Raw genomic sequence first — 21,322 nt, 5'->3', positions numbered from 1 at the left:
CATTGCTTATATAATCTTCTTTTAAAAGTCCTAGAAGTCACTATTTTAAAAATTAGTTTATAGGAAAAGAAGTATATGTTAAAAGATTTTCAAAATTGTTTCATCTTTTTAAATCTATTCTTAGATTAAAATCAATTGGACGATTCAAATAAGCACAGATTTTATTTTGAATTGTTGCTATAGTCGTTTGAAATTTCTGCTCTATATGATTCTTCCTTTGTACAACTTCAAAATCGAATGGGTGTGTTATTATTTGGAATAGGTGTGTTTCAGTGTGTGCTTTAAAGTGGGCCAATAAATATACAAAGTCTAGATAATCAATCTCTTAGGATCAATAGCAACACAATACAGGAACAATCAAAATACATTATTGATTATAAGGTGTACACATTTTGGAAATAGTCCCTTTCATGGCAACGCCTCTTAATTGGCGTTTCATCGTATTTTCACAGTGACTTTTCCCATATTTCTAGCCTCTGCGGGGCAATCACCTAACCTAAAATAACCTATCAAAAGCTACTGTGAAAATACGACGAAACGCCCCTTAAGAGGCGTTGTCACAAAAGGCACTATACCCCATAATTTTGTATTAAAAGACAGTTCTATGCTCATTTTATACAAACAACAAGTTTATAGATAGTTGAAATCTGAATAAAGCTTAAATATGCGTAATTAAACTTTATAATTAAACTAGATATAAAAAAAAATCTAGAAATCTACTAAAAGGTTGCCCCGTTTATTGCGTCTGATTGATCATTATTGGTACTATACCTAATAGTACGCCTTATTGAGAGGGGACAATAACAGATTTATAGATAAAACAGAGAGGTTTATACAAATGAATGGATTTAATAGCGAAAAGTTATTTGGAATATAGTTCCAAAAATAAACAAAAAGCACCGACAAGAGAAAATGCGCGAAAACATTGCTTGGTCTTTACAAACTCTTTTTAATTGTTACAAAAGTTCTTCATTATATCAAGATCTTTTGCGGTTTCCCTCAAAGTGCCTAGTTGAACAAAGAAACTTCCTTCCTTATATTAAAATAAATTGAAAATAAGGTGGGTAGATAACCTTTCTTTGTTTAATCATTACTTTAGGTGTGATTGGGTTATAGTTGACAATGGAAAATATAAATAGGGTTAACTATCAGAAGATTAATCACAACTTTATTCTAGGGTTGGGCCGGATACCGGATATTAAAACTATCTGGCCGGATATCCGGCAATAAAATATTTTCTATTAGTCTAAAAATACCTACTTTTTATATTTGAAATGGCTGTAAATTTTCTTAATTTTAAAGGTTAATAATTTTTTTCAGATAATGTTTATTTATATGAAAATTTTATATTAGAATTTTCTGAAAACATGATATTTGACGGCTGCAGCTGTACTTGGCAGCTGCCAGCCGCCGCAGCTGGCACTCTGCAACTAAACAGCAGCCAATTTTTATAAAGATATTTTTTTGCTACTTCAAAATCCGGTTATTAGAAATCAGCTGGATATCTGGCATTAGATATCATCCTGATATCCGTTATCCGGCCAAAAAATTATCCGGCCCAACCCTACTTATTTATCACTCTGTCATTGTCATAACTGTTAAGACAAAGAAGAAAGGAGATAATTAAAAAGAATTCAATCTATGTGGCTTTTCATTTGAATATTTGACTTTTATACCATTTCAATTGATGTCTTTTGTAATATATGGGGAGTGCTAATTAAGTTTGCGTGTGATGGGTTTGGAGAGTGGGGTCCACTACCCATAAAAAATATTAAGAATGAATAACTTTCACCTTTTTTACCCTCTAAATGGGAATACCCCCCGCCCCCCCCCCCGCCCCTCAGGATTCACTAAATTTGATTTTCAAAATATTTTTAGGATCAATAAAGGATAGAATTAAGTTTAAAACCTACACAATCAATTTTATTTCAAAGTTATTTCAAATCACGCATAAGAAAATCCAGTTTCACTTATACACTAATGGAAGAGTGAACAATTTAGATTGCCTTCCACTTTTACACGTCCTTATGGTTTTCACACACCTTGTACTGTGCACGCCACTGGTACAGACAGAGCAAGTTATCCTATTCTAAAAAATTGTAAGGATTTTTTGTCTGAAGCTTATGATCTCTATAACCATTGAACTTATTAGGTTCTGTTTTTAGGTAAGCTTCACATAGGTCCCGTCATGGTTTGAGGCTATATTATTTTTAGATTTAAATCATGGTATGGTTTTAAGCTATTTTTAAAGCTTTTTTCTACCCCTTACAGAGCCCCTAGAGGCTAGGGGCGCAGCTGCTAGTATGGTATAAGATATAATATCTTATCTTTGTATAAATTATTTTATGGAAATATGTCTAAGATTTTGTGTTAATAGGCGTCTCATATGATATCTGTTATGTCTTTCTTTTGTCTATAACAGAAAGCACAGCTAACAGTAAACAAAGATGACAACATACATAAAAGCAAAACTTCCAAACAAATAAAAAGTTACAGTGCTTGTTGTATCAAAGGAACAATACTTTTGAAACAAAACTGCTATGTCGTTAAGTTTCTTACAAAATGCATGACATACTATTTGATTCATTACAAAATTATACCAAATCTATCTAGGAATCATAATATCAGGAACCTTATTTAGTTTGATATAATGTGCAATTAACATTAAAATTCATTAAAAGTAAAAATGTTCCGGGCTACCAAAACTGGTAATTATTTTATGATTTTCGTTCTATTTTTCCCTCAAAAAAAAATTAAATACAATACAAAAAGGATTTTTCAGTATGGATAAGAACCGGTGCTAATTCAACGGTTATTAATAGGTTGGAAGACTTACTGGAATAGTTATTTTTGCGCATCATCAAAGACAGCTTTCCGCGGATATTAAAATTGTCTGCAATACGATGTTGTACATGATTTTACAGTATGCCTTATCTAGTTAAAATTAATATGTTTTGAAGTAATACTGGAATATAAATTTATCGCATTGTATTTAAAACAGCTTTCCACGTACATAAAAATGTACAATTATAAAATTAAAACCAGTTTTATTAGCCCCGAGATGCTAAAGGTACGGTCTTACAAAACAGTTTTAATCTTAAAATTGTACATTTTCATATTTGTAGAAATTTAAATATAATATGATATGCTATACATAATTTTTCAGTATGGCATAGAACCTGTTCTGGTCCAGTGGATATTAATCAGTATCGAAGCCATACTGGAAATTATATTACTGAGCCAGGTATAAAATATTGAGGAATTCTGTTTCTGATGATGTTATCATTACCAGCCAAGAGGAAAGCATAGGAAATGATGAAGAAAGTGTTTCCGCAATAAAGCAAAGCTACTTTACAAGTAAACACACTGTGTCAAAGAGACGTCCAAGGGTGGGTTTGGGGGTGCCTCAGGCATTCAAAAAATTTTATTTTTTACTCCCCCCCCCCCCCCCAAAATAAAAAAGCTTGGACGTCTATAGGTTAATCTGTAATGCTTGTAATTATGCAAATCGACATGATTTTTTGTGGGTTTTTTTCATACAAACCTGAAAAAAAAGGCAAAAGTATGTTGGTCAGTTGGTATGGAAGGAATATATTGTATTTTCGCTAATCATTGAACTTGGTATTTCTAAAGGTGTCGTTGTCCAGATATTTGAAAATTCGTTATTTTGATTTGTTGATAGATTTTTAAAATAGTTTTTTTTAGTAGCGAAGCTACTCGATAATTCCAAATTTCCGTCCGTCTGTCCGTCAGATACTAATTGGGGGAAACGTGATTTTGAAGATACACGGTTGAAACTTTTTGTCAACATTCTCATCATTTAGGAGCTTAATTAACTATAAAACATATACAGCAGTTGGACTGCTTTTAGCATGTTTTTGGTTATTTGATATTTATTACATGTTTCCCCATATCATGGGTCCGATTTTTTAAATTTTTGGATATAATGATATCAAATTAAATTTCCCGTCGTTCTAGGGGAAACATCCATGGTCGGACTGGTTTTTGGCTATTTTTATATTTTTCTCTATTTCTTTGCCGTTTTCGGTCCGATTTGAAAAATTTTTGTAGATAAGAGTATCAAAATTAAAATTCCCGTTGTTCTGAGGGATTTTTGTAATTAAAGATGATTCCCCCATTCGTGTTTTTGGTCCGATTTTCATAATTTTTGTGGACAAAAGTATCAAAATTAAATATCCCATTGTGCTGAGCATACAGTATGTAAATTACTTTTACCATCAGTCATTATACAAAATATAGATATCAAAAGGTTTTGTGATTTTTTCTCCAATAACCCACCCATTCTTAAATCTAACAGAAGCTCTTTCAATTTCCTTGTCCTTTTTCATATCCATGATTTTTTGTGCTTTACTCCTTATGGATGATTTCATCCTTGTTTCTTATTAAAACTTTATTGACATACAGGATCATTTATCATGTCTTATCACTACTCTATAAATATTATTATTATATTAAAAGTACTGGTGGATGCTTCGCCTATGTCTTTAGTGATTTGGCCCCCAGAAGGAGAATAGGTTTATACCTAATGTTCAGGTAAATTTTTTATATTTTTACTAAAAATGTGGTTTTGACCCCTTTCAACAAAAAACAAAATTTAATGTCCCAGATTTTTTATTATCAATTTATACACTACCTCTAGGAGCACAACCTAAAGCATCCTGAATCTCTCATAGTTGATATAATAACAGCAAAAAAGTTTTACAGGGGTAACTTTAAGGTAATCTAGAATCAACAAAGTTTTCTTTCTCCATTTAACTGTTATTGCTTGTAATAGAGTCACAAAAGAGTAATATTTTCATTTTTGTTTAGAAGAGACGCTAAACAACAAGGTATCTGCTGCTATAAGACAATAGATGATAAATTGATGTTCATCTCTGATGATGATAAACAAAATTACCCCTTCTATAGATTAAATTACTTGTTGAGAAGTTTGGACTCTACTAGTTTTAACTAAACAATTAAAATTCAATACAAATACCAAAAGTTAAAGCAAATGCATGAATAAACTTTTTATAAAACTTTAGGTACAAGAATAAATTAGAGTCTAATATCCCCTTCTTATTACATAATAAAACTAGTGTGGTGCGTCCCTGGCATCTATGGACTCTGAAACGGGTCAGAATAGATAGCCCAAAACCATCCCGAGACCTATGTGAAGCTTCCCTTATAGGAAGAACTCAATCAGTTAAGCAGTTTTAAAATCTTAACCGTCGGACAAAAGAAAACCTTACTACTTTATATAATAAGTACTTAAGTTAGGGATGGGAAAAGTCGACCTCATCTCATATTAAATTTGAGTTTCAAAAGGATAAAAAAGAATTTTGTGGGGGGAGGGGGAGTGAAGACACCCTCCCCAAAAATAGTTTAAAACCTTCACAGGACCTATAAGAAGCTTCATTGTAAAGGAGAACAATATCAGTTCAGCGGTTAGCGAGATCCTTTGGGACTGGCAAAAAACGCTTACTACTTTATATAATAGGATGAAGGTTGATCATGTAGTCATTCTAGTTCCTAACTCTGTGTATTTCCTGATAAGAAAGGATTGGATTGAAAAAGTTTAAATGATTCCTATTCACACAAATCTTGGATAACTGGACCACATTTACAGGAATTAGATCCTATACACTGTAAAAAAATATATTCTGATTTAAAGGGAAGGATATAAATTTGTAATACATGTTGTGTATAATGTGATTTTGCAGTGCATGTCCCTTTTAAGGTGTCGACTACGCCAACTTTCCATGTACTCTTTGCAGATTTTTGTTTTGCCGAAGGTCAAAGTAAGTTTTTTAGTAGAAGAAGCTAATTGATTGATGAATATATCCTTATACTAAAGTAACAGGATGTTTGTTTGTCTGTGTGTCTGTGTGTCTGTACCGAAGGATCTCGCTATCCGCTGAACCGATCGGGTTCTCCTTAACAGGGTAGATTGTCATATGTCCCGGGAAGGTTTATAACTATTTTTGGGGAGGGTAACACCACCCTCCCAAGAGAAATCACAATAAAATCAAAAATATTAGATATTTCCGTCGCATAGTGTCGCTAGCATAGTCGCACTACGTAGTCGCGCTGCGTAGACGCATGAATTTAACAATTGATAACATAGACAAGTTATTTCTCAAATTAGATTTTTAAAATAAAAATAAAACATTTAAAGGCCACTAGAGGCCTCTAGGGGTGTAGCCACTAGTACATATACATAAAACAGCAACATTTATTCTTTAAAAGCTTCCAAGAAAACGCCATAAATGGATAGACTAACATACAGATGTACAGAATTTACTTTAGAGTGCAATAACTACTAAAACAAATATAAAAATAATTATTCTAAATTGATATATTTCTAATATAAATAAGTATATAATACATAACAAGGATAAATGACAAATATAAAAAGCAAGTAAAATAATGCCCATAAGAATATCAATAAAAGTTTCATCTAATATATAATCTCTGTGCAAAATATATCTATTTGGCAAATTTTCTAAATTATTGGCATTTTTATGTTTTTTTAAAGCATTGACTAGCATAGATAAACTAAAAAGTCTATTTATTGCAAGATATTTTGATACAATAATAATGGCTTTATAATCTGTTATTTTTTTATATTCTAAGCATACATTTAAAGGGAATTTGCACCAAAAAAGTTTAGTAAAAGTTTGAAACAGATTCCCTCTCAGTTACTACGTTTCTAAACAATTCCAGCAGTGTAAAGTCGTCTTTCTTCGAGAACTTCAATATTTCTTCCATAGAATGTGGTGGCTATAGAACAGTCAACATTAAACCACCAGTCACAGACAAAGTACTAGCAGTACAATTGGAATATATCATTTATTTATAAGATTTTAAATCGATGCTGAAATAAATATTTTTTGATTTTGAACTTTTTTGTAAGACACACGTTTTAAAATTATCTGAAATTAATTTCATATGATCTATGATATATTCCATTGCCTGTTGTTTGAAGATAGTTCCATTAGGGCAGAGGAAGCTGTACTTGGTGAGACCACTGTGTCCATCGCTGGCACAGATGTGAAAGGCCTGGCAGTCAGCTTCAGGATCAGCATAGTAGCCTTCAACCTTGGATATAATAAAATTTTAATTCACATTTTAAACCCTTAAAATCAAACTCTTACAATTTATAAACAGGCCTTCTTATTATGATAAAATTATAGTACTATTTAGCCAAAATAAAGTTATATTTCTTTTTGTTTGTGAAACATGACTAAATTATATTTTGTCACTTGTATTTTGAATTTAAATCATTGAAATTTCTTTTAGTCCCTTACTCTACCTCTCTACCTTAGAATTAGGATAGTCAAAATGTTTTTTACAGCAAAAAACTTTCAACATTCATATACTTTTTAAATGCATAGTAGTTTTAATATCCAATAGTATGCCAACTTAGAATAAAGATTAAATATTACATATCAATCTAAGTAAAAATTTTTCCCATTTTGATATTTTTAGTACCCATTCCCTTTAACAGCATGAAAAAGGCAAATTCTCAAAATTGCCTACCTGGTTATCACATGTAAAGGAAGTGAGTGGAACTTGAGAGAAAATTGGATAGTCAACAGCTGGTATGCCAGGTATAGCTGGATCCTGGAAGCTGTTCAAGAGATCTTGTCCAACAACCTGACAGGTCATCACTAGGCCGCACACTAAATAATTAAATTCTTGTCAACTTATGTTATGACTTTTATAAAAACAATGTAACTAAAATACATGTTTAGTTAACTTGAATGGCAATTTGTATCAATTTACAAACCCCACAGGACGAGAGCAGAGTAGAGCCAATAGCTTAGAGCTAAAATCTGTTTCATATTATATTTAAAGTAGTTGTCAATCTTATTATATAAAGCACTAAGGATTTTTTGTCTGAAGCTTAAGATTTTGATAACCACTGAACTGATTCAGTTCTTCATTTTAGGAAATCCTCCCATAGATCCCCAGGAAGTTTTAGGCTATTTTGTTTTTAGATTAAAATTTTGGGGCTGGTTTTAGCTGTTTCCGACCCTTTGCATACAGAGCTCTAGAAACTTGGGACGCAGCCGCTAGTTTATTTTATATAACAAGCGTTTTTAAAAGCGAAGCTTTTCTATAATTAGGGTCGGTCCGTCCGTACGTCCGTCCGTCCGTCCGTAACGGATAGCTTTTTTCGTTAATTTAGGCATGTTAGAATTGTCCTATCGATTTCAAATTTTGTATGGCGATTCCTTTAATAGTTAGGTACGATTTAGAAAGCGTAGCAACTCTATAATCATCACCCAAATGTCCGTACGTCCATTTTAAACATGTTGATTTTTTTACTTTTTTAACAACAAATTTTTAAGTGATCTTATCATCCGATTGATCTGATTTTTGGTATATTGATTCCTAGAACAACAAAGTATAATGTAATAAGCGAAGCAACTCTATAATCAAGTCCTAAAAATGTAAGTATGTCCATAAACATTATCCTAAATCAAGCAGTTTTTCAACAAATTTACTTACAATTTTGCTTTGACTCTTATACATTTATATTATGATTATTCAGTTCTGACACTATACAATTGTTAATGTCTGTTTGTCCTACCTTTTCACTGCTTCGCTTTTATGGATGTTGTCATCCTTGTTAAATAGTATTTTGATTTACTTAGATTTATAAGAAATTTAAAATAATCTTTTATAACCTTAGATTATTGTATTTTTTCACTTATTATTACAATACTTTATGATCAAGAAAGTTATAACGGTATAATAATGTGTCTCTCAAAGAAATTTGTCCAAGGTATCCTTACCAAAAACTACTTTGGCTAACATGATAGAAGATGATATGAGTTTGGATGTATCTAACTGATTGAAGGTAATGTGAACTTTGCTCATCATTTTATATACAGATACAATTATTCATCTTCATGTAATAGTTAAAACAGGGACAAATATATTCTACTATTTTCAATTATCTTATTTGGAACATTGGACTCTTAATTACACTGGTACCCAAAGTTTTGCAACCAGGATATCTAATTATTTGGCTCCAAACCTTTTGGTACTTATTGATCGGTTATTTTCATACTGGTAGTGTCCAAGCTTTTCACTAAATAACTTCAATACATCAAAGGTATAATTTGGTTTATCATCAATGGAGATGTATCTCAAATCTCAAAAATAAACACTATAAAAAAAGTTAATAAACTCCAACTTAATTTTGGCTCAATTGAAAGTCCCATCATTAAAATTATATGCTACGAATGTACGAAACAAGGTAACTATTTTTACATAAATATTAACTAAAAATCTTAATATTTTCGACATTAATCGAAATTTTTATGAATTAGTTGTCTTTATATCCTTCATGTTCATTGATTTATATTTTCAGCAGGTTACCTAGAAGTGCAGATTTCACTAAATAAACAGCTGTTTTTTTTTATAGAAATAGCTGTTTTATTCATTACACTAGTACCCAAAGTTTTATAATAACGTTTATTATTTGTTGGTTTAACAACTTTGGGGACTTCTATTGCATTTTTATTGGTTGGTATTTTATGTTGAGTGTCTAAACGTTTCAACCACTAATTGTAATCAACAGAAGGGGTAATTTCATGGGGATATACATCTATTTATCGGCTTTACCTTATCCCTTCAAATCGTTGCCGTTTTAGTTAGTTTAATTAACACAAATAAATTAACCCATTCATTCTTACATAGACATCTTTCTTTGTGAAAATCTTATCATTTTTTGTAGAGAAAAATTAGCCCTGAAAACATTGGGGCCTCTTGACCACCTTTGCCCTCTTAATTACACTTGAATTGTTTTAAATGGAAAAATTTTAATACATACACATGAGAGATGCTCTTCATTGTGCTCTAGTTTTGTACAAAATAAACTGTGCATGAAAGATGCAGTTTTCTTAGGGAAGCTTAATCCGGACATATTATAGTGTAAAGTTTTTTATTTCTTTTTTAGAAAGGGTTAATTTATACAATTTTCATGTAGGCCTTGTTTGATCTAAAACTAAAACTGCTTAAGCAAATAAATTTTCATTGAAGCTAGAAATGGTTATTTTTGTGTTAGGGCAGTTCGACATTTTCGTAAAGACAAATATGTACCATTCCCAATATCTCCACGTGTGATTGGTTGAGGGAATTAGACAAAGATCACCTCAAAAAGTACACTACCGAAACTAGCGGCATCTAGCGGAAAATTGCTTTAACTTCAAGTGCACTATATGCAGGTTTCAGCGATTTTTTTTCTGAGAAATATTACAGTTGGATTTAAGTCTGCGAGTTAAAGTTAAAATATTGTAATAGTCACTTTTAAATCACATATCAGAGAGACTAGATATGAAAGGCATAGGATGTCTATGTGTCCATCTGTACCGAAGAAGATTGCCAACCGCTGAAATTATATGGTTTTCCTTTGCAATGTAGCTTCTCAAAGGTCCAGTAAAGGTTTATATCTAATTTTGTGAAAAGTGCCAACACCTTATTAAGAGAAATCGCCTCTAGAAAAATTACCCCCTCCCCCCTTCAAAAAAAAACTTTAAATGGGGGATCGACTCACCCCCCCCCCCCTCCTCCCCAAACCTTAAGCGACCCTAGAGGCTTCTAGGAGGCGTAGATGCTTTTAAGAAAGGAAAAATATATCCTCTCACCCAACTTTTTAAGGATTAATTCTAAGAACTAGGCGCAATGTACAACAATTATTTATTCAAATTCATTCATACATTTCATATATGAAAAAATGATGGAGGGGTTTATTCTGAGTAAGATTTTGTACAGTATATATTTTGTACAAAAGGGGTTTTCTCGAGTTCTACACGAGAGTATTAAAGGTGTATTTTATAAACTATAAGAATATTTGAGTATAGTCCCTTTCGTGACATCGCCTCTTAAGGGGCGTTTCGTCGTATTTTCACTGTAGATTTTCTCCTATTTCTAGACCCTGCGGTAGGTTCTAACCCTGAAGGGCCAATTACCTAATCCTGCGGGACAATCACCTAACATAAACAACCTATCTAAAGCTACTGTGAAAATACAACGAAACGCCCCTTAAGAGGCGTTTTCACGAAAGGGACTAAGCCCCAATATTTTTTGTTTAATTGCCCTTTTACTTTTTAAACTCGCGTACATTTACAAACTTCTGTGTGTCTGTCATCGTTATAATTATCAGGATATTATACCAATGGATGTAGAATATAATTATACGTGGATATTATGACAGGGAAAAAACTGTCGTCAATTAAGGGTGCTAACATGGACATCGTTTATTGGTCAATTCTTTCGTCCATTAGGAGGGGAGGGGATTGGGTAAAGGGCTTCCAAGTGCCTAATATAGCTTTACCTAATCTGACCTAATATAATAAAAAAACGACCCCCCTTTAATTTCAATTTATTTCAAAGTTAGTAGGGGAGGCGTTTCAATGCTCAATTTGGCACTTTGAGTAAAACTACCAAAAATTGTATTTGTTTTTTTTTCATATATGCAAGCATTACTAAATAATTAAAAGTTTATTATTTAAAGTAATTATGGACATATGTACATGTTTTTTTATTTTAGTTGTTCTACCTATGAACATTGAACATAATTGTACTTGTGTAATACGTACATGTAGGCTTATTTATGTTATGGTAAGTGGAATATTGCTCCGCTACATATGGACATAAATTTCCATGTTTTTGTGGTACTACATATGAACATAATTGTGCTTGTTCAATACGTGCATGCACGCTCAATTGAATTATGGTGTGTGGATTGTTGCTGCGCTACTTATGTACATACATTTTCTTGTTTTAGTTGCTCTACCTAGGAATATGATTGTACTGGTTTGATACGTGCATGCACGCTTATTTGAATTATGGTAAGAAGATTTGTGCTGCGCTACTTATGGAATAAATGTTCTGGTTTGATACGTGCATGCACGCTCAATTAAATTATGTTAAGTGAAATTTTTGCTGCGTTACTTATGGGATAAGTGTTCTTATTTTTGTTGCTCTGCCTGGGAATATGATTGTACTTGTTTTAGACGTGCAAGCACGCTCAATTGAATTATGTTAAATAAAATTTTTGCTGCGCTACTTATGAATTTAAATGTTCTTCTTTTAGTTGCTCTTCCTATGCACATAATTGTACTGGTTTGATACGTGCATGCACGCTCAATTGAATTATTGTAAGAAGAACATTGCTCCGCTACTGATGGACATACATGTTCTTGTTTTAGATTATCTATCAGTAAATATAGCTGTACTAGTTTTATACGTGCAAGAACGCTTAATTAAATTATGGTAAGTGGATTATTTCCTTGCTACTTATGGACATAAATTTCCATGTTTTTGTTGTACTACATATGAACATAAATGTACTTGTTTGATACGTGCATGCACGCTCAATTGAATAATTTAAAGTGGATTATTGCTACGCTACATATGGACATAAACGTTCTTCCTTTAGTTGCTCTTCCTAGGAATATGATTGTACTTGTTTAATACGTGCATGCACGCTCAATTGAATTATGGTAAGTGGATTGTTGCTGCGCTACTTATGAATATGAATTTCCATTTTTTGTTGTAATACATATGAACATAAGTGTACTTGTTAATTACGTGCAAGTTCTTTTGGACATACATTTTCTTATTTTAGTTGCTCTTCCTTTAAACACAGTGTACTACTCCGCTACTTATGGACATAAATGTTCTTCTTTTAGTTGCTCTTCCTATGCACATAATTGTACTGGTTTGATACGTGCATGCACGCTCAATTGAATTATGGTAAGTGGATTATTGGCGTGAATATTAATACATATCATTCCAACAAGGATGACAACATCCGCAAAAGAAAAGCTCATAAATCAAGCGTTGGGACAAATGACGCGACGCGATGTAAACAAAAGTCAATATTGAAATAACATTAGAATTTTTAGTTGATCAAAATATTATTCCTTATCCGTAAAGGAATCTACAATTTAAGAACTAACTCAATAGTACTATTTATAATATAAAAAATCATCAAATTCAAACGCGAGTATGGACTTTCTAATAATAATGCGATGATGAACGCATATACTATAGTGCAGAAAAGCTTCATATAATTTTAATACATGTACCAAAAAACTTTTTTACAATGCATATAAAATTTTTTAGATAGAACTAAGCCGACGTGTTTTAGAATTGTTTTTCCTCATATGCAAAGCGAAGCTATAATATCAGACTTTAGGATAAACGACAATTAACACTTGTCCGAACTTGATAAGCAGAATATGAAATTATAACTCTAAACTAATTATATGTAAATTTGTTGCAAAATTGCTTAGATACAGGACTTCGTTTTAGTAATTACTTTTTATAACTTTATTATAAAGATGCTTCGATTATAAAATCGTACGTTGTAGTCCTGAAATCATTAATATCAAAATATAAGATGAAAAGAATAATCATATCATATAAAAAACTTGCTGTCAAAAAAGTTTAAAAATCAACATGTTTCAAATAAATGTACAGACTTTCTGGTAACGATTTTAGATGTGCTAAGCTTTCTAAATCGTGCCTTATTGTCACATGATTCATAATGCCAAGTTAATAATCTATAGGACAGTTCTAACATGTCTAAATTCGCCATTAGAACTATTCTCTTTCAAAAACATTCAGAATGAAGATATTCAAGGTGTTTTATTAATCAAAAGCTCTCCTTTAATTCAAAATGTCTGTAAAAGTTATTTCTCCGCCAGTATTTAAGATAGATGGTAAAACATACTATAAAAAGAGTTAGAGCTAGAACACGATTAGGAAATGATATAATCATCTGATTATTTCTTGTAATGTTATCTTATCCGAAACGGAAAAAAAGTCCCAAAATTTTGTTGTTTTACGGTATACACAGTATTGTATTTAATAAGCATGATTTTTTCAAATTTTTTATATGTAAATCATTTTCCTCATTTTTAAGCAATTTTTATTGAATCATGACATAATCTTTTGCCTTTATTTGCATATAATTAGTGCTACATTTTATAAATTCCCAACATTTTAATAAAGTAGAGGTTGTGCCCCAAGCATCTAGAGGCTCTATATTTGAAGAGATATGGAGGGCACAAAATAGCCTTAAACCTTACCAAGACTTATTTATAAAAAATGAAATACCATAAAATCATCTTTGGTCCTATAAGAAGCTTCAATGTAAAGGAGAACCATATATGTTTAGCAGTTAGCGAGATCCTTCACTAAAGACAAAAAAATCCTTATACTTTATTTTATAAAGAAGTTGTATCAACTTTTTTGCTTTTTATTTAAGATAGCTAGCCGGTCCTTTTAGTAAGTAGTAGATGTAAAATTTTTCATAGAATTCAGATATGCAATCGGTTTTTTTGTAGACCTCTTATTTTTTAAGTAATTTAAGTTTTTAGAAAAAATAATTAAGTCGGTTTTAAGGTACTAAAACGCAACAAAATAAAAGAAGAAAATAGCCAGTATAAACAAAAATAGTAAGATCTTTAATTTGACACCTTACTTTTAAAATTCTGTTGAGTAATTGTTGAAAAAATCTATTTTTTTAACCTCGGTTTAATCAAAACATTAAACCTAAATATTTTCTCATACAGACATAAAAAATATGGGTTCATATATACCATTAGAATGAGAAAAATAATATGAATCCATTGTAAGCAAAATTGAAAAAGTTTAAAAAAATTGTAATAAAAAATAGAAAAAATAAAAAAGTTATTTTAAGAATTGTAACTACTAAACTAGCCAATCACAAATCGCAAAAATTGACGAATCGGGAAGCTTAATCTATAAAATTAACCTATAGAATTGCCAGAAAAAAAGGAGAACGTTCATACAATGTATACAATAGATACTACAATAAATATAGTGATATTAAAGAACATGTAAAGAATGAAAAATTATGAACAAATATGCATCAGTCTGTTTATAAACTTCAAAACAATGCAGTTAAAAATACATTATTGTTTCTTGTGTTTAAAAAATATCTGCTACATTGCATTGTCTTTTGTTTAGGTTTTGTTCAGGTTTGGTTCAAGCTAACCCTTTAAAGCCGAAAATTATGATTCTTAAAATAAACTTATTTTTTTTATTATAGTTTTATAAAACTTTTTCAATTTTGCTTAGAATAGATTCGTAATATTTTTCTGATTCTAAAGGTATACATGAACCCATGTTTTTTATGTCTGTTTGAGAAAATATTTAGGTCTAAAGTTTTTATTAAACCGAGGTTAAAAAAATAGATTTTTTCAATAATTACTCAACAGAATTTTAAAAGTAAGGTGTCAAATTAAAGATCTTACTATTTTTGTTCATACTGGCCATTTTCTTCTTTTATTTTGTTGCGTTTTAGTACCTTAAAACCGACTTAATTATTTTTTTAAAAAACTTATATTACTTAAAAAATAAGAGGTCTACAAAAAAACCCATTGCATATCTGAATTCTATGAAAAATTTTACATCTACTACTTACTGAAAGGACCGGCTAGCTATCTTAAATAAAAAGCAAAAAAGTTGATACAACTTCTTTTCAGTATAACTCGAAACTGGTTCTAATATCCCCTACCATAAAAATTACCCTTAAAGCGGTTTTGACATACATATGAACAAAGTGGGTTACAAGTAAGATTGGCAAGGGAAATCTTATATAACAGAAGAGGAGATCTTGTTCCCCCCCCCCCCCCCCACCTTTCTCCAAACCGTTTCAACCAGATGTACATACGCTATTAGTATATTAAAAGCGGTCAGTCTGATCGTCCGTACGTGTGACCGAAAGTCCGTTTGGAACGGATAGGTTTTTTCGGTAATCTAAGCATGTTAGAATTGTCCTATCGATTTAATACTTTGCATGGCAATTCTTATAATAGTTAGGAATGATTTAGAAAGCGTAGCAACTCAATAATCGTTACCAGAATGTCTGTACGTCCATTTTAAACATGCTAATGTTCGTTTGTCCTACAGTTTTAGAGCTTCGCTTTCATGGATGTGTTGTCTTATTCTTTTAACATACTAAGTGCTTAACTCCAACCGTTAGAGTTTTGTTGAAAAGACAGGAAGATTGAAAGGTTTTGTGATTTTATATACAAAATATAATATTAAAGCTAGTTTCAGTTGGTGACAGCATGAATTGCATCGTGTCATCACATAGCGTCGTCATAATGACATTATATGACACTTTTCCATTTGCCACACGTGCATAAACAAATTAGTTTCTTCTAGCGCAACCACTCGCTGTTCGAATCTCGGCCAAACTCCTCGTCATAACTAAATACGTTAAAAATGGTTCCTACTTTTGCTACGTCAGATGCACGACATGAATATTTAGAGTAGTGTAATGCATTGGTACAAAACAGTTGCAACTCATTACTATGCACAGAAAAGGGCCGTGCAATCAAAGGGTTGGTTTTCTGAAATGTACAGTACAATTACGGAATAAGAGATATAAGTTTTCCGGAATTTTAATGTAGGGAGTAGATTTGAAATCTGCATCAAATTTTAAGGATTTTTTATAAAATTCGTTTTTTGTAAAATTCTTTATCTAAAAGCGAAAATACATTTTAAGTTAATTAATTTTGACCAATAGGATAGGTGGATTTTAAACTACCTGCGCTCTAATTGGTTGAATGATGTACGACATCCAATCAGAGCGCAGATTTTTTAAATCCACCAATCACAGATGCCAAAATTAATTAACTTAATTTGTATTTCCGCTTTTAGATAAAGAATTATACAAAAAACGAATTTTATAAAAAATCCTTAAAATTTGATGCAGATTTCAAATCTACTCCCTACATTACAATTCCAGAAAACTTATATCTCTTATTACGGAAGTCGAAACACACCCAAATATATAATCTGCAGGGGCTGCTATCCAGCCAATTAATTCCATTTGAAATTGCCGAAAAATAAATATTTTGTTGGCGTAGAGTTGGCGTAAAACTTGAGTTTTTATATGTAGCTGCAGGGAGGTGGATATGAAGGAAAGAAATAAGGGAAGAGGGTTAAGGGGGAATTTTCACTTAGAATTGTTTGTCTGAATTACATTCCCTAGTCCCTGATAATCTGGAGGAGTGTTTGTAAAGCTGGTCTTGACATAATAATTGGTTGGGTGGCTTTCTTGGCAAATATTGCAAACAGAAATAAATAGATAGACAAATATTATATAAATATATCAGCGAGTGAGGGGACATTGGGCTGTTTATTACACTAGTCCCCAAAGCTTTATATTAGTGTTTTCGTATTTGTTAGCTTATCAACTTTGGGGTATCTTATTGAGTTTTGATAGGTTTGTTCAGTAAGTTGAGAAGTCAAAATGTTTTAACCACTAATTGTAATCCACAGAAGGGGTAATTTTATGTATTTTCATTGGGTATGTAAATCAAATTTCCTTTATATCCCTGCATATATATAGAGTCATTTAAAATTTAAGTTAAGTATCGACTGCACTCCTAGCATCTAGGATAATACTGCTCTAAATAAAAGGACTGGTTGCCCAACACCTTTATTTCATGAGACATTAAAAGACATTGTTGAAGCTTTGCTGAAAAGTACATTCAATAGGAACCAGCAATTTTTTATGTCCGCAGCTTCAGACAAACAATTCTTACTACTAAAATTTTGTACTCAAAAATCAATTTATGTTTAAAATTGTCTCAGATACTTTATTGTATGCTATAGTTAAAAGTTGTATATAATCGCTAAGGAAGTGTTTTAAATCGATAGAACGATTCTTATATGCTTAAACTAACGTTAAAAGATATAATTTGCGAAAGATATGCGCAGTAAAGCTATTTAGTACGAATTTAGCCAGACAGTATGTATCAAATGCCTTATATAAGTCAGAAAACAGTAAAAAGTTTCAAATAAATTTTACTTATAATCTCCCCGCCAGAATATAAGTTTTAAGAAAATTAAATCAATGTAAATTTGGTTGTGTTCTATCTTATAGTCAGTAAATAAATTATCCTCGCTAAGTCACATAATGTTTTTACCAAGAAACCATTAAATTATTATTTTTTTATTTGTTTATTTTATAGAAATGTTCCTTCACTCAAATTTTGGAGATTTTTATCAAAATTATGATAGGGTTGCATAAATTAGCAGTGTCCAAGCTTTTCCGCCAATAATTTTGATGTACAGAAGTGTTGATTTTGTTTATCTCTTTAACATGAAAAAAAGAAATAGTTGTAGTTTTTAATGAACACCCCACAGTCTTTCTAGCTAGATTTATTATCTTTTTGCTTCCAGCTCAAAGCTTCTATCTCTGTGAGCATTTCCATATAAATCCTCCCAGTCAATTAGGATGGAATATTGCACCTGAAGGAAAAACCATTCACCTATAAACATATATCATAGGGGGACAATGTGACTCAAAATTCAGCCATGTGACGTCATAAAAATAAGGGAGATGAGTGGAGAAGTGGGAAAGAAAACCCCTAAAAAAGGGATGGATAATCCCTTATTTTTTATGACGTCACATGGCTGATTTTTAAGACACTTTGTCCCTCTACCTTTTATCATTGCCCTACTTATGACATTAAAATTTATTTAGGAGAATTTATGTGTAATTTTTTTTTATTCCAAGATTTTGTAGGATTGGGACAAAATGGTTTCAAGATTAATTGTTTCCAACCCACATCATTGCAAATTCTTTAGACAAAGACAGATAGTAGGATAGACAGATAGATAGTTGGACAAACATATAGCGGACACATTAATTGTTTCATACCCACATCATTGCAAATTCTTTAGACAAAGATAGATAGTTGGATAGACAGATGATTGGATAGACTGATAGTTAGATAGACCGATAGCTAGTTAGACAGATAGTTATATAGTTTGACAGACAGATACACGAATTATTAATTGTTTTTAACACACTTCATATTCTTTAGATAAAAACAGATAATAGGATAGACAGATATTATTTTTTAGTTAGATAGAGAGATAGATATGTGTTTAGTTTAGTTAGATAGATAGTAGACTCATATCCCCCACTTTTAACAATTAATGTATATAGGTTTTTACATATTCGTTTTTTTGTGTTGGGGGGTGGGTGTTGATTTCCTTAAATGGTGGTTTCAAAACCCAAAGAAAAAAAAGGAAAAGAAAATCTTTTGTATGACTAATGGGATATTGACTGAAAAGTAGAATCTAATCGGGTCGAGCGGGAATTGAGGTCTTAGAATTTAAGCCCTATCCGGACGACCGGACATCGTATTATTTTGTACAATATTTCGCTCTTATGGATATTGTCATTATTGTTAATTCTAAGTTATTCTAAGGAAAATGTATTGAAAAATAATATAATTTTGTTGAAAAATATATTGAAAACATGGTAACAAAATTATAGGTTTATCGGTGAATCAATTTGCTTAATTCAACTACATAACAAGCAGGGAGGGATAAAGCACTCTTTTAAATATTTCTGGTATAGTCCCTTTCGTGGCAACGCATCATAAGGGGCGATTCGTCGTATTTTCAAAATGGCTTTTAATAGGTTATTTTAGGTTAGGTTAGGTTGTATTGGGTTAGGTGATTGCCCCGCAGGGTAAGTGTCCTCGCATGGGGTAGAAGTAGGAGAAAATCTCCTGTGAAAATAAGAAGAAACGCCCCGAAAGAGACTATACCCAAAATTTCCATAACTTTTTCAATTGTGAATCTTATCTTGATATTGTAAGAAATTAATAAGGGTTTAATTTTTATGATTATATTTAGTTTGGTGACAAATTTATTAAAGATGCTATTACCCTTTCCCTGAATTAGAGTACCTAACAGTCTGGGCTATGGTCTGTATAGCATTCTATTTATCGAATTTTTTTACCCAGTAAACATAAAAGTCAGGGAGTAAGGGAGGGGACAATGGATCGAATATTCAATTTTTAGGAGTCTCAGACTTTGGGTACTGGCTTAAAGGGAATGTGCAAGAATTTAGCAGTTTCTGACTGAGTTTGGGGACTTGCGCATAGAATGCCGCTACTCGTTATGTATGTTTTGAATATTGCAGACGGGGAGAAGGGATAGGGGAAGTGGGGGGAAGGGAAATAAACACTCGTTGTGTTAGTTTGGAATGTAGCAGACGGGGAGAAGGGAGGTGGGGCAAGGGGCAAGGGAAATAAACAGAATAAAAAGGGGCAGTCATATTCTTGCTAGCAGCTGGCCGGGTCCAATAATCTTTTTATATAAAAATCACACCAAAAAACCTCAATATATTTCATCAAAAACAAGTTGTGATTTCACTTTACATGACGCTATGGAAATCTATTATTCAATTAACAATCCCTTTATAATTTCCTACAAATCTATTGGATTAAACTGGATTTCATGCCCTTTCTTTGATAACTCTTATATTGAATTAATTCCCATTGTCCCCTCCCTTACTCCCTGCATAAAAGTAGCGTTTTCTATAGTTCGGTATCATTTTAGAAGTTCAGTTAACTCGGACGTTCTAGTGATTCAAAGTAACAGGCATATACAGACAGACAAAGAGACAACCAATTGATAAATAGATAGGCAATTCAATTGTGTGCTTTTTAAAATTCTGAATCTTTAGTTTTTGAATATCATCTAATTAATTTAATAAAGTATATTTTACATTAGAAGTTTCGTGACTTTAATGCAATTTAGAATATTTTTATCATTACCAAAATATCATTACCGTTTATCTATTTCATAGATTTTAATATTTGTAATATTAATAGTAGGTAGAACTTTAAAATAACTTAAAAATTTTGATGTAGATTCCAAGAACGATTAGACACAAAAAAAATGTGTTATTAATATATATTATACTTATCTTTTTTAAATTTTATATCTATATCTATAATTACTTTAGTATAAGGATACATAGTAAAACGATGTCTGTCTGAATGTCTGTTGGTTCGTACCAAAGGATCTCGATAACCGCTGGACTGATCGGGTTCTACTTAATATGGTAGCTTCTCATAGGTCCCGGGAAGGTTCATAACTATTTTTGGGGAGGGTACCACCACCATCCCAATAGCAATATCCCTGAAAAAAAAATATTTTTAATTAAAAATAAAAAGAATGGGTTTTGAGATTCAAGTCTCCCCTCCTTAAGTGCCTCTAAGGGCAAAGCCGCTAGCAGTAAATAAAATATCTAGACAGCATTAAAATTTAAATTTCCCCTTAAAATCATCTTATTGAAGTATCTGAATCATGGTCGGGGATAGGACATCAAAAGAAAACAATACTCTTTAAATCCCTTGCCTTTCAGGAAACAGTAAGCTTATTATTCGAGAAAGCAGCCGATTTGCAATATTTTTGGAAACTTAAAGATTGAACCTAAAACATTATAATA

General features: G+C 31.6%; 1 protein-coding gene across 1 annotated transcript; it reads right to left on the bottom strand.

The window, feature by feature from the left end:
• Positions 1-6,345: 6,345 nt before the first annotated feature.
• Positions 6,346-8,865, bottom strand: LOC145335475 (U-scoloptoxin(01)-Cw1a-like). The gene is made up of 4 exons (XM_080181235.1): positions 8,805-8,865; positions 7,543-7,685; positions 6,976-7,101; positions 6,346-6,826 (listed from the first exon to the last, which is right to left on the bottom strand). The coding sequence occupies exons 1-4, from the start codon at positions 8,824-8,826 to the stop codon at positions 6,713-6,715; spliced, it is 405 nt and encodes a 134-aa protein (XP_080037361.1). The 5' UTR covers positions 8,827-8,865; the 3' UTR covers positions 6,346-6,712.
• Between the last annotated feature and the right edge of the window lie 12,457 nt (positions 8,866-21,322).

This window comes from Acartia tonsa, chromosome 13 (assembly GCF_053477335.1).
Source record: "Acartia tonsa isolate MP-2025a chromosome 13, ASM5347733v1, whole genome shotgun sequence".
Lineage (NCBI taxonomy): Eukaryota > Metazoa > Arthropoda > Copepoda > Calanoida > Acartiidae > Acartia > Acartia tonsa.
This window is presented reverse-complemented; position numbering and strand designations above follow the sequence as displayed.